The sequence below is a fragment of the Oryza sativa genome, chromosome 2 (assembly GCF_034140825.1).
Source record: "Oryza sativa Japonica Group chromosome 2, ASM3414082v1".
Classification (NCBI taxonomy): Eukaryota; Viridiplantae; Streptophyta; class Magnoliopsida; order Poales; family Poaceae; genus Oryza; species Oryza sativa.
Window position 1 is genome coordinate 16,228,092 of NC_089036.1, and position 17,290 is coordinate 16,245,381.

General features: G+C 42.2%; 1 protein-coding gene and 1 pseudogene across 1 annotated transcript; both read left to right on the plus strand.

Moving 5' to 3' along the window:
• The first annotated feature begins 767 nt into the window (after positions 1-767).
• On the plus strand, positions 768-5,404 carry LOC4329333 (uncharacterized). Its single transcript, XM_015772157.3, has 6 exons — positions 768-1,151; positions 1,256-1,406; positions 2,482-2,742; positions 3,417-3,498; positions 4,152-4,345; positions 4,835-5,404. The coding sequence occupies exons 1-6, from the start codon at positions 847-849 to the stop codon at positions 5,147-5,149; spliced, it is 1,308 nt and encodes a 435-aa protein (XP_015627643.1). The 5' UTR covers positions 768-846; the 3' UTR covers positions 5,150-5,404.
• Positions 5,405-9,966: 4,562 nt separating this feature from the next.
• Positions 9,967-13,904, plus strand: LOC136355245 (uncharacterized; annotated as a pseudogene).
• The last annotated feature ends 3,386 nt before the right edge of the window (positions 13,905-17,290 follow it).

The following is a 17,290-nucleotide window of genomic DNA, read 5'->3' on the forward strand; positions in this document are numbered from 1 at the left end:
TCTCCTCTGTACTAGTTCGGAGAGAGATGAGAGGAGAAAAAAAATTCTACAAGTCACATATTATGTCCATTTGAGTTCATTTTTTCTATGGTTGGTTCTTATGTGTCCCTAAGCGTGAAAAAAAAATAAAAGAAAAATAAAAAAAATTCGGGGGGGAGGGGCGCCAGCCACTATGGCGTGCTCCCCCTAGCCACCTCAGCATCGCCCCGCCACGTCGGCAGGGGGACGGCTGGCGCCGTCTAGTTGGACGACGGCGCCAGCCACTCTGGCGCCCCAAAAAGGATCATTTCTGGGATAAGTTTTTCCAGGGATCTATTTGCGAAATAAGTTTTTTCAAAGGACCAAAAAGTGAAAAATCCAGAAATTCAGAAACTATTTTAAAAGCTTGACTACGATGGATGATCCCAAGAGCTTGTAGCACGCCATAATTTCATAAGCAAAGGATAATGATCACGAATGAATATACGTATAATTGACAACTAAAAATTCCCGGCCCATGTATATCTTTTGAAAACTTCCACTAAATCAATCTACACCATTACCTCTTTTTAGAGAAACATCCCAGACGCGAGAAAAACACTGCTCACAGAAATAGTGAGCATTATCCTATAATTACGTCGCTGCCCACACTCCCAGAAATTCCAAATGCCCCCATTTTCTTCGGTTCCATCGCTTCGCCTCCTCCTCTTTTTCTTTTTCTTTTTTTTTTCTCTCGCCCATCCATCGTCTCCTTTTTCCTCGCTTTCTCCCCCGCCACGAAAGGAACCAACCCTCCTCCGCAGCCCAACAAAGCGCCCGCGGCGGTCGCTCGCGGATCAACGCGGTTCACACGCACGCAGGGCTAACATGGCGGGGGAGACGGATTCCACGCCGATGGCCGCGGGGCGCGCCGTGCCGCCGCCGCCGGAGGCCGCCGCCCCGCGGCTCCTCCTCCTCGGCGGCGGCGCCGAGCTCTGGCGGCCCGTCGCCCGCGGCGGCGGGTGGGCCACCGCCGCGGCGCTCCTCCTGCTCCTCGCCTCCCACCTCTCCGTCCTCCTCCTCCGCCGCCTCCGCCTCCGCCGCCGCCTCCGACCTGCTGACGCCGTCTCCTCCTCCTCCGCCGCCGCCGCCGCCGTCGTCACCGCGGACTCCGCCCCAGGCTCCGCCGCAGGGTTTGGTCCCCTCCGCTCCTTGGCCCTCTCGCGCGGGGTTTTTTTTTTTTGAGCGAGAATGTGATTTGATCAGGGTTTGCTCCGTGGGGGTGTGGATTTCGCAGGATGGATGGCCTTGTGACGGAGGGCGATCTGCGGGAGCTGGTGGGCAACCTCGGGGTGGCCGCGCGTGAGCCGGAGAGGGAGGGGTGGCAGCAGGTGGTCGCCAAAGGGAACGATGACGTCTCCTACAGGGTGTGGTGCGACAAGCCCATGGTAGCTCTATCTCCTCCTGTTCTTGTTGAATCCATTGATCTTGTTTTATATTGTTGCGGGTCACTGGAAATGTTTTATTGTTTTATATTGTTGCTGGCCAATGGAAATGTTCTAATGATCTGCTTCTTATCGTAAGGCGGATTGTGAATTTACTCTGCCTACTTGTGTCCATGCGATTTACTAGCTGCGAAAGGCCACAACTAATGCTTACTGTATGGGTAGTTCATACTTCATAGTGCAAGAGTACAAGTCGATCGAGAAAATTAAGATTGTAGGTATTAGAATAATTCAACCCCATCCACCCTGCCTTAATGCTTTAAAAGTGGATGCGTAGTTGTAGGGTGTCATTTGATATCACTGTTTGGAGCTAATTTTGGTATCACCTTCTCAATATCCCTTGGTCTATTCCCCTAATGGGCTTAAATTTTTATGGGACGGTGGGAGCATGCCAACTCTGTGGGTGAGATCTTAGAACCACACTAGAATTATTGATATTGGTTTATGTGTGCTCTAGGTACTTGATCATGATTTTTTTGGTTAAGAATTGACAAAAGAAACTAAAGCTATTTAGGCTCTGTTTGCAAGAACATGTTCCCAACCCAAACAGTAAAAACGGAACACGGAGCGGTCCATTAGCACGTGATTAATTAAGTATTTGTTAATTTTTTTGTTCAAAAATGGATCAATATGATTTTTGAAGCAACTTTCGTATAGAATTTTTTTGTAAAAAACACACTGTTTATCAGTTTGAAAAGCGTGCGCGTGGAAAACGTAAGTATGGAGTTGGGAACCAGCTTTTGCAAACAAAGCCTTAATACTTTAGAATTCAAAATAGTTGGGGGATTAATTACTGATCAGCTGATGCAGTCTACGTGAAGTTACCTAGGGTTTAGGAATTTTCGCTGGGTTCTGCCATGATTGGATTTTGATGCCTGGTTTCATTTTGTGATGCTATTTCCATGATGTCCTTTGACCCATTACATTTTTGGGAACATCACAATTCCCAAGATTCTATTTGCTTGCTCAAGTTTAACAATTCAGTTTCTTTATGTAACAGTTATATTCCCCTATGCAGGAAGGCCCTCCTAGATATCTTAGTGTGACAACATATGAGAGATGCTCAACAGAGCTATTGAGGGACTTTTACATGGATAATGAGTATAGAATGGAGTGGGATAACACTGTGATAAAGCATGAGCAGCTACAGTTTGATGAAAATAGTGGAATAGAGATAGGGCGTACAATCAAGAAGTTTCCGCTCTTAACACCAAGGGAGTACATATTGGCATGGCGAGTTTGGGAAGGAAATGACAAGTCTTTCTACTGTTTGGTGAAGGTTAGTCACATCTCTCTCTCCATCCTTTCTCGTCATTAAATTCTCAACTGTTTAAAAGCGATATTTTTTTTGCGAGGTAAAAGTGTGATATACTTTGGTGTCATTGTTTTGGCTTTTGTACTTATGCAGTAATGTAAACATTGTAGATTATTCGTTCAGTAATGTACTTATATAAGGTCTAAGCTTTCGGTAATGCTCATGGAGTCAGTTGCAGAAGAAACCAATGATGCCACAATTGTTGATTGTGTCCTAACTACATCTTCAATTCTAATATGAAATTCAAGTTGAATTGGTTTTGATCCTATGCTTGACATTTTTAAATGAACTAAGGACCTGTTTAGGATGTGGGAATTTCACCTATTGTGGGAAGTAAACTGCTCCCTGTAGAATTCCTGCATTCTGCATTGTAAACAAACAGCCTAAAACACCACTGATATAGCCGAGAATACACAAATTCTAGGGATAATGCACTGTACACGCCCAATTTGAGAAAATACAAAATCAGTTGAAATCTAATTGAATATACAACCTTAGAATGAACTCACCAATTTCACACGAGTATTTCATATGCAATTTTGATGACATTAACCTTATCCCCATTATCTTATTTTCTTTGACCACTCAGTCATTTTTTACAATTTGTTCTGTTGTTGCCAATTTGTTAACCTGGACAGGAATGTGAGCATCCTGTTGCACCAAGACAGCGGAAATTTGTTCGAGTGCAACTTTTGAGATCAGGATGGTGCATTAGGAAAAGTAAGTCAACTCTAATATTCATAGAAGGCCTTCTTTTTGCGGTCCTTATTGAGTTTAGAATGACCTATCTTGTTTCAGTGGTATGTATTGCGTCGATGTAATTTCTAAAAAATACGCATAGAATAACTTCAAATGATCTAATTGTTTGGTAATGCTTTACCAGCCTCTAGTATCTACAGTATATATTTTATACTTTAATATTTAGATTGAAATGCAGTTGGATGAATTTGTTAGCTGATAAGAATGAAAGGCTTGTAATTTTTGTTTCTGCATCCATGAGTTAATACACTAATAGTTCTGTTGTACTTGTTAACCAAACAGAATGGGAAGAGTTCTACTGAAGCTATAAGCAGGCTGTGTATCAACTGAAAATAAAACAAATATTCTTTTAAGTGTTTATTTTTGAAGAATAAATACCATTGTCACACATTTCTTCTCCTTGCCATCAATTTTCTTTATGACCTTGAATATGCAACTGAAAGTTGAGCCATTATGACATGCCATTTTTGCTAGCTTATCTCGACTCTCAATTTTCTTTGTTATAATTATGATCAAAAGGCATCTATAAATTGTTATTTTCTGGGGATGTATCTCATATATGTTCAACTACTTTTAAATTTGATGTTGCTTATATGCTTTATGTTACTTTACAGTCCCTGGAAGGGATGCATGCCGAATTACAGTGCTGCATCATGAAGACAACGGCATGAACATAGAGATGGCAAAACTGGCATTTGCCAAGGGCATTTGGAATTACATTTGTAAAATGAACAGTGCACTACGTCGCTATCCTCAACGTAACATTTCATCAATATCAATTCTGACCATGCAAAGACTTACCAAGAAGGTAAATAGTCTTGACCTATTGACCAATCTGTGGTTGATATTTCTTTAGGAATTGGTCTATTTATGTTCCTATAAGCATGAATCTGTTTTTGTTAAAAATCATATGTACAGTGTGTGTCCAGTTTATTTTATTTGTTTTATGTATACAATCTTTTAGGTTTGAGGATAATGATTATATTTTTTGAATTTAGAATATATGTTATAGCCAGTCGAGATCATAAATTCATACAATAATTTATGTGCTTATGTTGTATGCTAGCCTGCTGAAGCCTACCATGTCTTGTAGATTGTCTGTCCTTTACTTTTGTTCACAAATTACAGCTACTGAAATAGGCAATGATAATCTTTCTGGAGATAGAATCTGTTTTTTAAAGTTTGAATTATGTAGTATGTACCCCCCACAAACCTGTGAACGGTTTACTGTCCTATTATTTCGAATTATGGCCATTTTATGGTTCATGCTCTGATGACGCTTGTTTTTGCACATCAGTTTCCTCAGGCCTTGGAGACTGATGTAGATGCAAATCATCATCCTCAAGGAAATACAAGAGCAAATGTTGTTCCTACACATTTTGCAAGAACTTCATCACGCCAACAGCCAGGGAAGAAGTCATCTCGGGCAACGATTGCAAGTGGACTTCTGCTTATCGGAAGCATTGTTTGTCTATCCCGAGGCCGATCTAACCTTGGGGCCCAGCTTGCAATGGCATTCTTCTTGAAGAAGGCGTTCAAACAAGATAAAGGATCGAGCTCGCAGAGGAGCATAAGTAGAACTGATGTGACTGAACCCAGGCACTTGGAATAGTATTGGTTAACCTTGGAGACGTTTTACCTTGACCTTTTCTTCCTCTTTCTTGAGAAAAAGTGGGAATATCGTTTGCTTGATAAGGCATATCTGTACACAGCATGACGGATTATGTAAATAATAGGTTTGTAGTTGTCTGTGTTTGCCAATGAGTACTTCTGTGGAGTACTACATCGTCTCACTGTAGAAATCGGGTACCTGAGAATATTAATGTATGAAAGTTAATTTTGGAGCAAAAGAGTTCTGATTGAAGAAGGTGACTGCAAGATATGTTTGGATGGAATGCTGCAAGGATTGTTATAGACATTTCCAAAACTGTACCCCTCATCTCAAGGTAAACCGTAGCCTCAGGCTGGGTCCGCTGGGATGCAATTTACTTTCCGATTTACCGCATGATACCGACCCCAGCGGTAGGCGGTTTTTGTATTTCGAACAAGTTCGGTCCAATTTATTAAGTTGGGATTTATACTAGACAACTGACGGCTAACAAAAAAAATTCAGCCGACTGTCAGCTAGTCAGTCCCTATTAAGTTTATGAAAAAACCTTTTGAAAATTTGATCGAAACCTGCTTTCGCCTACGTTGAAACCTTAAAATTTGGCGGTTTTGGACGGCCGTCGGAAACATGAACAAACCAGGTGCCGCTCTCGTGCTGCAGGCAGAGTGGCGGGTACTGGTGCCCATTGGAATAATTGAAAATTGAAAACTGAAATTATAAAAAAATATATTTTTTTTCAATGTCAAGCATAAGGTAGTATATTAATGTATTTTATCTGCCGGATCTATGAGGAAAAAATGAATTAGTCATGCAAGAGGTTTGAATCAAATATAGTATTAATTTTGAAACCACTTTTCGATCTGATTAGGAAAGCAAAACCGCCTGCTCGCTGCACTTCTGTACTTGTATGTGTCGACTTTGGTAGCATTGTTTATCAATTTGAGTAAGGATGATCTGCAATGAAGGGGCAACTATCTACGAACTACGGGACACACACAATCAACAACTTCTGTGATTGATCAATTACACTCATGTGAGCTTCGGTGGATCTTCAAACTCATCCTCGGTTCCACTGTGTGTCCATTGGTAGCTATCCATGATTATGTGGTCTAGCATTAATTATCTCTCAAGTCTGCCACCTCTTGCTTGTTGTAGTATCCTCGTGTTCTAATGTAGTGCAGTAACAAGCTATGTGTAGTTTTAACCCTGAGGTCCCGTGTTTAATCCTAACACGCTCACAATTTTTTTAATTTTTTCTTAAAAGAATGTTTGAAGACACGTATCTCCCTCCAAACAGTGGCGAGGCCACATGGGTTCACCACAGGGGGTGCCGGGGAGGGCCTGGCACCCCTCATCCTCTGATCCTCCCCCCTCCTCCCCCCTCCCTTCCCTAGATAAATAATTAATAGATGCAAGAGTATATATCGGTAGCTAGCAACTCACTAACTGCGAGTATGGATATGTGTAGCTGAATGCGTATGCATAGCTCTAGCTGGGAGCATCGATCAGCAACTCACTAAAACTCCCGCAAGCAGCTGGGTGAAGCTTTTGATGTGATGCGACAAATTAACAGGATGGAGTCTTCAAATTAAAGAAGTAATTGAGATGTTTTGTAGTGCATCAAATCTCAGTGCTAGACTGCTAGTATAGAACTACTTTCTCCGTTTCACAATGTAAGTCATTCTATCATTTCCCATATTCATATTTATGGTAATGAATCTAGATAGATATATATGTCTAGATTCATTAACATCAATATGAATGTGGGAATGCTAGAATGACTTACATTGTGAAACGGAGGGAGTACATAAATTGTGTTTAACTCTCTCTTGCATGATTCAATTATGTAATTCTTAGGTTGCATTCGATTCAGCGATTGGAAGTATATTTCTAACGGCAGCATATGATTAATTAGGTATTAATTATTAGAAACTTATAAAATATATTAAGAAACTTATATAAAAAACTTTCCTACAAACAATTTATTTAACCGTTTAGGTAGTACCTCATGAAAAACCGAGAAGTTGTCCAAAACAACTCAGCCTTACTAAAGAAGTGGATGGATGGAGATAAACCGCCTAGACGTCCACACAAGATTGATTGCAAGGACACCATTCTGTAGGGGGGTGAAAACTGATCATGCATACAACACGTTGTTCACCAAGCAGCCAATAAGCTTTCTTTTGGATACATTGACCTTATGGTTGGCCCCCCTAATACCTAAATCCTGGCTTCGCCGCTGCCTCCAAATCTCCTTTTTTTTAAAGTATCCTCGTGATCTGAAAGAGAGACTGTCATGTAAACGTGGTAGATGCCGATCATTCCCAAAGCTGCCTCACAATCCCACTCCTATGCATTGCACATACGACCTACGGGCATCCAGTGCCACACCTATCTTATGTGGAAATACACACCAACAAACAAATGTAAGCATTGGGTAAATACTTGATAGCCCTACATCATTATCTATCAAACCGAGAAAGGCATGTACCTCACATTAGAGAATGTCACAATGCTGTTCTCCTTCACTCTACTAAAACTTGAGTTCTTTTGACTCTCCAGCACCTCCACGGCTCCACATTATTCTTGGCTTATAACTAGAGGTTGCTGCTCTCCTCATCACCCAGGTAATTTACAATGGAGAAACATTGGCATGCATAGGAATTGGAACTCTTGCAGCAGAGAAGGTGAAGCCACATGGTTTTGCCTTTATGGCAGCAGAGTACTCCTACGTTTCTTTGTGCTGTGCTAGCATGTGCCTTGGTGAGGATCGAGATCTACGACTGCATGTTTAGCAGTTGCAGTGCAGCCGATGGATAAAAAACTGACGGCTCAGATGGTAAGAAAGTATTGTTCATAAAATACTGTGGCAAACTTACACTGTAGCGGTTACTGTAGCATCGATGGTGCAACGGGATGGTAGAGCGAATCCGAGCTGTTGGGTCCATCGATCCAACGGTTATAATGTGCTCCGACTGCCAAGGTTGCAGTTGTTACTACTACAGCACCGGATCTCAATTCGTCAGTAGATGTTGAAATCAAGTAAATATGGCTTCCATGTGTGTTTCTAAAATATAAACCATCCGTATATATCAATTAAAATATATTAAGTTTTATACCTTTGATTCATGGATATATACACTTTATTGCTACTTTCAACTTTATCAAGTTTTGATATGACTAGGTTTTGGTAGGGAAACAAACTAAATATAATGTTATCATTGTCACCCTAACAAAGATTGGCAATTCCGGAAGTTCTCTCACAAAAACTCAACCAAAATTTGATAAGGTTTCAAATAAACACAACCGATAGTATAAAAATCCGGTAACGTCAAAACGTGTCAAAATTTGGCATCATCAAAATTTGGTAAAGTTGATTTTGACTATAAAATGAACAATCCCTATGTTTCTACAAGATTTCTGAGCTGGCGAATGAATCAACCAAAGATAATTTATGGGCAAGTTTTTATATCTATGTTTAGAGCTTTAAAAGTAAACGCCGAAAGATACAATACGATGAGAGAACCTATAAATTAACTTTAATTTAAAACCACAAATTTAACTTAAAATTAAATTCAAGTTCTAAAATTTAATTTTTCATGTGGTTGATAAGCTAACCAGAAAACAATGAGAGATATAGGCCCGGCTCAATTGTACTTAATTTCACTGTTGTGCGGCCAACACAAATAGTGTATTGTGTCTGCAACTGTACTGAACCGCCGAACAAACCCATAGTGTTAGTAGGATCAATCTTTTAATTAGGCGTTGTCAGTATAGTTGGAGAGCACAAGTGATTTCTTCCCAATGAGCATGCAAGAAATTGGAGCTAGCAAGCAGGGCCGGTCCTGAGTTTTTAAGGTCCCGATGCGAAACTAAATGTAGAGGTTGTTAACGTATATATATGAGTTATTGCCATAAACGTTTAAATTGCATTCAGAAATAGAATTTTTATAGAAAACATTGTACATATTACCTTAAAATTATATTTGCTTGACGTTCACGTGTTACCTCTTAAAAATTTGTCCAATGCTCCTTTCTAGGCTTTTATTAAACCATCCACTCTTTTTCGTTTTTCCCCTTTTCTCGCTATCCGATGCATACTTTATCGACAATATGGCCTAATGATTGAAAAAATTAACATAACTACAGTGTTTTAACTCGTATAAAGTATGCTAGAAAATTACAAATCTAGATTTAGTATATCTTACCAAGTAGTTGATTGCAAGTATCCGAGTGCGCAGCGCACGACCAGTCCGCAAGTGCGTCGGGACACACACTGCCATTGTTGGTTCATCCAACACTCGTCCAATTGAATTAGCAACAGGCAACAAATAACAGATTACAATTTACACATGGAATCATAGTTACAATTTTTCATATGGCAATGGTGTTGTTGCTGCTCACTAGACCAGTAAAGTGAATCAGTGATCGTCGCAGTGATTTAGGCCGTGCTTAGATTTAAACTTTTTTCTTTAAACTTTTAACTTTTTCATCACATTAAATATTTGGACACATACATGAAACACTAAATATGGACGAAAAAAATCAATTGCACAGTTTGTATGTAAATTGCGAGACGAATCTTTTGAGCCTAATTACGCTATGATTTAACAATGTGGTGCTACAGTAGACATTTGCTAATGATAGATTAATTAGGCTTAATAGATTCGTCTCACAATTTTCAGGTGGAATCTGTAATTTGTTTTGTTATTAGTTTACGTTTGATACTTCAAATATGTATCCGTATACTTAAAAAAAATTTTGGCACACAAACTAAACACAACCTCAGCAAATTAGCAACAGCAAGACATCAATGAGGCATGAGAAGAAGTGTAGAACACGGCAACGGCAAGAAACCTGCGCGGCTCGGCGGCTGCGTCTCTGGCGCCTCGCATGGGCGTCGCGCGGCGGAAGCGGAAGTGCGCGGAAACGGCCAGCGGACGGCGGCCTTGGACGAGATGGCTGAGGTGTTGCGACGGTGCTACTGCCAGCGGCCGCGATCTTGCGTTCGCGACTTCGCGTCAGGACGTGAGCGGCGGTTCGGCGTGATCGCGCGCGTCGATGCCGTCGGGATTCTCAGGAACTCGGAGCGTCTCCAGCAACTCATCCAAATTCGATCCTGCATATTCCTATATGGATGGTCATCCAAAAAGATTCATCTTCCATATCTCTTCTCACTCCAGCAGATCATCCAAATTGCATCCTCCATATCACATTCTTCTATATTTTATAATATCTTCCAACTAACTTTACATTTGTATTTGAAGGGATATATTTTGAATAACTTAATTTAACGGTGTTATTTATCGCTATAATATTTCGAAATGAGTAAATTTTAACAGATATATTTTTAATGGATAATTTTTAACTCATATATTTAAAATGAGTATAAAAGCAATGCAAGTAACATATACTACTATATGCTAGTACTACTGCTCAACTATTTCTTCTTTTTCCTACTAGTACTAGTTCTCTGCATCGTTCTTCTTTGTTCCTACTAGTACTACTTCTCTACATCAAGCTGGCGAGCCCAGGGGCGGCGGCAGTCGGGCGAGCGAGGGGCGGTGGAGGACGACCGACGAGGGTGCATCTGGACAGGGAGGAGGCACGCGGTGGCCGCGGAGGCTGCGCGCAGAGGAGTCCCGACGGGGGCAACACGATGAAGGAGCAGCGGTGCGAGCGGTGGGGCGGCGCGGATGGCGGGGCTTCCACTCCGGCGATCTCCAAATGGCAGACCTGGTATGTCCATCCTCTCTGTTTCCCCATGGTACAGTCCGGATGGTGGCGCGAGTCATCGGAGCTAGGCAGTTGGGGGGATGACGTGAGGAGAGAGAAACGCCAAATTTGGCATGGAGAGGGCTCGGTTTGGAGGATGTCTAAAAATGGCGTGTGTGATGGAGTGTTTGCTGGAGCATGATTTTTCCCCTCCATATGCTAAACAAAGGATGGATGACCGGATAGAAGAGCTGCTGGGCATGCTCTTACCTCCCGCATGCATCAGTTTCTGTTGGGCCAGAGGGGGGTGAAGCGGGTGGAGAGGGACACCTACGAGTCGGGGGCCAGAGCGGCCGCACCGCTTGCCCCCCTCCAGGGCCGGGCCTGTGCATGTTTATAAAACAGTATTGTAAAAGCTCATATAAAGTAATTATAAAAATCTACTGCATATAAGGTACCACAGGTATTAGAACTTCCGATATATTTCTTTCCTGCCACGTTTACAGTTTCTACCCGAAACAGGGAGTGACATATCACAATTCATACACTCTGCAGAGGTGTGTTGCTGTACCCATAAACGCCATAAATCTTTTAATGCCCACGCCCGTCAGTGCTTGAAGCATACTTCATGGTGTATGCCGGCAAGGTTAAGGTCACAAGCTTTTCATCAATCACATCTGCCAATTATCTCTGCTGCGGTGATTCTCGCAACAATTGGCAAATCATCGGATCCTGCAACAACGGCGATCCACGTCATTTAATCAGATTTCGCAACAACGACAACCCTCATCGTTAGCCCATGCTCACAGGATTCGCGAAAGTCCTTAAGCCCGCAGGATAAAGCCATTAAAAAAGAACTAATAAGCCAGCCTGTCCCATTTCAGGTCATGTGGTCGACACGATCGCTAGGACGCTTGAATGCTATATAATAGTTATTGTAAAAAGTCACACCGTTTATTAAGTTAAAAACGTGCACGTCAAAAATAAAATAGGTGAAGTTGGAAAAGTAGCCTTTTGTTCAGAGGAGGGGGTTGGAAATGTTAGATTAATGGGCTAGGCCCAATTAAATCCTAATAAATTCCATTAGCCCACATTAAGTGCTATGGGTAATAATACCACCTTGGAAATCGGGTGAAGAGGTCTCAACTTAAATACGGAGTTAGTGGAGAGTCTCTGTTGACCAGTTGAGATGGTGCGCGGACAGCCAGGCGGGGCGAGACGAGGCGAGACAGACAGCTGCTGCTGCTGCGCTCTCTCGTTTTGTAATGGACAGTAATAAACACAGAGAATTGATTTCGTATCAATGAACGCGTCGTTACGGAATTAAACACCATGAATTGATTCCGTCGGTTACGGAATTAAATGCCATGAATTGATTCCGTATTAACGAGCGCGTCGGTTTCGAAATTAAACACCGCGGTTGATGACTCCGAGCGTTACTCTCGCGCTCGCATATTATATACTCCGCAGCGACCAGAAGGACTGGAGAAGTTCTTCCCGATCTCTCTTGCACTTCGAGTTCCTCCTCCTCTGTTCCTGAGCTGCAAAATCCTTCCCCGGTTCTGTTCACCTGCGCGCACAGGTGTACGGGATGAGCAGGTGCCTCTGAAACTCCGTCCGCTTGAGAACCTGCACGGGTAGACGGACGATCAAGATTTTGGGTAGCGCTTCAAGCGCGACTGCTCTTGCTCTTCACGGCTACTGCAGCTGCATCGTCACCTTCACCAAGATGTCGACGGAGATTGGAGACAAGATGATGAACGACATCAACGGAGGCAGTGCTGCCTCAAAATCCAGCGGTGGGACGTTCTCGGGGTATACTTTCATTCTCCCGATTCTATTAGATGTTTCTTTGTTAATACTCTTCGCAATGGCATCATTGTGTTAATATGTAAATGTTGATGCTTATTTTATATTAAGCATACTCAAGTTGTATACATCTAGCACTGTCACTAGATCTACTCATATTGCAAATGTCATGTTTATTGTCTTACTATTTTGGATTAAAATATGCTGAATTATGACCAAATTTCCAACAATCCAAAAACTTAATAGGTCTTTTTCGGTAGTTGGCTTTGCTGCATCACTAAAACCACATGCTTTCGATGGTTCAAATTATAAAAGATGGAAAGCACATGCACTTTTGTGGTTGACGGCGATGCAATGTTTCTTTGTTTCACGGGGCAAACCGAGTGAACCGTCTATCTCCCCTGAGGAGGAGGCTAAGTTTGAGGCTACGGATTGCTTGTTCCGTGGAGCATTGATCAGTGTGCTCGCCGATAGTATTGTGGACGTGTATATGCACATGCCTTCAGGGAAGGACATGTGGGATGCTCTTGAGGCCAAGTTCAGGGTTTCTGACGCCGGCAGCGAGCTGTATGTCATGGAGCAGTTCTATGACTACAAGATGGTCGATGACCGTTCTATAGTGGAACAGACTCATGAGATTCAGATGTTGGCAAAGGAACTTGAGAACAACAACTGTGAGTTGCCGGACAAGTTTGTGGCAGGTGGCATTATTGCCAAATTGCCACCTTCTTGGACGGACTTTGCTACTTCTCTAAAACACAAGAGGCAAGAGTTCAGTGTTACTGATCTTATTGGCTCTTTGGGTGTTGAGGAGAAGTCAAGGGCAAAGGGCAACCGGGGCAAAAAGATCGAGGGAGGTTCTAGTGCCAATTTGGTGCAGAAGAAGAACCCTCACGCATCCCACAACAACAACAAGAAAGTCAAACCTGACGTCAAACCCAAGGCTACAACCAATTTTAAGAAGAAAGGCAAGGGAAAGGTAAAAGGAGATTGCTTTGTGTGTGGCAAGCCTGGGCATTGGTCCAAGGATTGTCCTAAGCGCAAGAACAAGAAGTCTACAAACATGGTTATTAGTGAGGGCGGAGGAACATCGAGGTATGGTAAATTTTTACCTATAGTTCTCTCTGTCTGTCACTCACCTGATTGGTGGGTTGATACTGGTGCTAATATTCATGTGTGTGCTGGCATTTCTCTGTTTCTTCTTATCAGGTCGGGAGAGGTTCCTCCTTGTTGATGGGAAATGGATCGCTTGCGGCTATTCATGGTGTTGGTATGGTCGATCTGAAGTTTACTTCGGGAAAGATCGTGCAGCTGAAGAACATGCAGCATGTCCCTTCAATAAAGAAGAATCTAGTTAGCGGCTCTGTACTGTGTAGAGATGGTTTTAGACTTGTGTTTGAATCCAATAAATGTGTCGTATCTAAATATGGAATGTTTATTGGAAAAGGTTATGACAGCGGAGGCTTGTTCCGCTTTTCCTTGGATGATATATGTAATAAAGTTGTGAACCATGTAGGCGATGATGATGATGAGTCCAATGTGTGGCATTCGCGACTTTGTCATGTGAATTTTGTGAATTTTGGTTGTATGACACGCTTAGCCAACATGAGTTTAATTCCAAAATTCAGTTTAGTCAAACGCTCTAAGTGCCATACTTGTGTTCAATTGAAACAACCTCGCAAGCCTCATAAGGCATCGAGGCGAGGAATTTGGCACCACTAGAACTTGTTCATTCCGATCTATGCGAAATTAATAACGTGTTAAGTAAAGGGGGAAAGAAATATTTCATGACACTGATAGATGATTGCACTAGATTCTGCTATGTGTACCTATTGAAAACAAAGGATGAAGCATTACATTACTTTAAGATCTATAACGCTGAGGTAGAAAACCAACTGGAAAGGAAAATCAAAAGGTTGAGGTCTGATAGGGGTGGAGAGTATTTTTCCAATGAGTTTATTTCTTTCTGCAAAGAGTATGGAATTATTCATGAGAGGATGCCCCCCTATTCACCCCAGTCAAACGGGGTAGCCGAAAGAAAGAACCGTACTCTAACTGAGATGGTGAATGCCATGTTAGACACTGCAGGACTGTCCAAGGAATGGTGGGTGAGGCAATATTGATTGTGTGTCATGTCCTGAATAGAATTCCTACTAAGCTTAAGGAAGTAACACCATTCGAGGAAGGGAAAGGAAGAAATTAAATCTCTCACACCAGCGCACATGGGGCTGTTTGGCCAAGGTAAATGTACCTATAGCCAAAAAGCGTAAACTTGGACCAAAGACCGTAGATTGTGTGTTCTTTGGTTATGCTATCCACGGTGTGGGATATAGGTTCTTAATAGTAAATTCTGGAGTACCTGACATGCGTGTTGGTACAATTACTGAGTCCAGAGATGCTACATTTTTTGAGAATGAATTTCCTATGAAAAATGCACCAAGCACTTCTAGTCAAGAACCTATTTTATCCCCTGAGCAGTTTGCACCGATAGAACACATTGATCAAATGCTTGAGGAAATCCTGAGGAGGATAACATTGTAGCAACTCGAAAGAGTAAGAGACAAAGGACTGCAAAGTTTTTTGGAGATGACTACATTGTATATCTTGTGGATGATACTCCAAGAACCATTGAAGAGGTATATTCATCTCCTGACGCTGACTATTGGAAGGAAGCGGTATGCAATGAGATGGACTCAATTATGTCTAATGGTACTTGGGAAGTCATTGAGCGTCCATATGGGTGCAAGCCTGTAAGATGCAAATGGGCTTTCAAGAAAAAGCTTAGGGCTGATGGTACAATCGAAAAGTATAAAGCAAGGCTTGTGGCCAAGGGTTATACCCAAAAAGAAGGCGAGGACTTTTTTGACACTTATTCACCGGTTGTTCGCTTGACTACGATTCGAGTACTACTCACTCTGGCAGCCTCTCATGGTCTACTCGTCCATCAGATGGATGTTAAGACAGCTTTCCTCAATGGAGGGTTGGAGGAGGAGATCTATATGGATCAACCAGATGGGTATGTACTAGAAGGTCAAGAGGGAATGGTGTGCAAGCTGTTGAAGTCCTTGTATGGTCTCAAACAAGCGCCTAAGCAATGGCATGAGAAGTTTGACAATACACTTACATCTGCTGGCTTTGTTGTGAATGAAGCTGACAAATGTGTGTACTATCGCTATGGTGGGGGAGAGGGAGTGATCTTGTGTTTATATGTCGATGACATATTGATCTTTGGGACCAGACTCAATGTGATTGAGGAGGTCAAGGACTTTCTGTCCAAAAGCTTTGAAATGAAGGATTTGGGAGTAGCTGATGTAATTCTTAACATTAAACTACCGAGAGGAGATGAGGGTGGGATTATACTTGTGCAATCTCACTATGTGGACAAGGTCCTGAGTCGCTTTGGTTATAGTGACTGCAAGGCAGCTCCTACTCCTTATGATCCTAGTGTGCTATTAAGGAAAAACCGAAGAATAGCAAGGGATCAATGGAGATACTCCTAGATTATTGGTTCATTGATGTACTTAGCTAGTGCAACAAGGCCTGACATCTCATTTGCTGTGAGCAAGTTGAGCCGGTTTGTTTCAAATCCGGGAGATGATCATTGGCATGCTCTTGAAAGAGTAATGCGCTATCTAAAAGGGACAATGAGCTATGAAATTTACTACTCTGGGTACCCAAAAGTACTAGAGGGCTATAGTGATTCAAACTGGATATCTGATGCTGATGAGATAAAGGCCACAAGTGGGTATGTGTTCACACTTGGAGGGGACGCTGTTTCCTGTAAGTCTTGCAAGCAGACCATCTTAACAAGGTCTACAATGGAAGCATAACTCACAGTTTTAGATACTGCCACAGTTGAGGCCGAATGGCTTCGTGAGCTCCTGATGGACTTGCCGATGGTTGAAAAACCAGTACCAGCAATCCTGATGAACTGTGATAATCAAACAATGATTATTAAAGTGAACAGTTCGAAGGACAACATGAAGTCATCCAGGCATGTTAAAAGAAGACTGAAGTCTGTCAGAAAGCAGAAAAACTCCGGAGTGATAGCATTGGACTATGTCCAGACGGCTAAAAATCTGGCAGATCAGTTTACCAAGGGGCTACCACGTAATGTGATAGACTGTGCATCGAGGGAGATGGGCTTGAGACCCACTTAGAGTTGCACAATAATGGAAACCTGTCTATTGTGATCAGAGATCCCGTGAATTTGGATGGCGAAACAAACTATTGTGTAACTGAGAGAAGAGACCCTAAAATGGGCTTATCTTCATGATGCACTTCTCTTCTAATCTGTATGGTAGGATGGTATACACCTTAATGTAATCCGAGTAGCTTTTCATAAAGCAGATATGTTGGCCTACAGAACATCTTAGAAGGAACACACCTATATGAGTCCGACTGCTAGTCACAGTCTATGAGATCTGGTTGATCTCTAGATACTCATGAAAAGGCCGGGAGTATGACTTATACGCTCCAAACAGAGGGGATGCAAACGGCAGCCTAGTACCAGTTAAGGGTTTGAGTGAAACCTGAATCGCACAAGACTGACAATTCAAGGTATAGTCCATTTTTCAGTTGTAATCTGGTGTAGCTTTTTTCCTAGGAGGAAGTTCAACT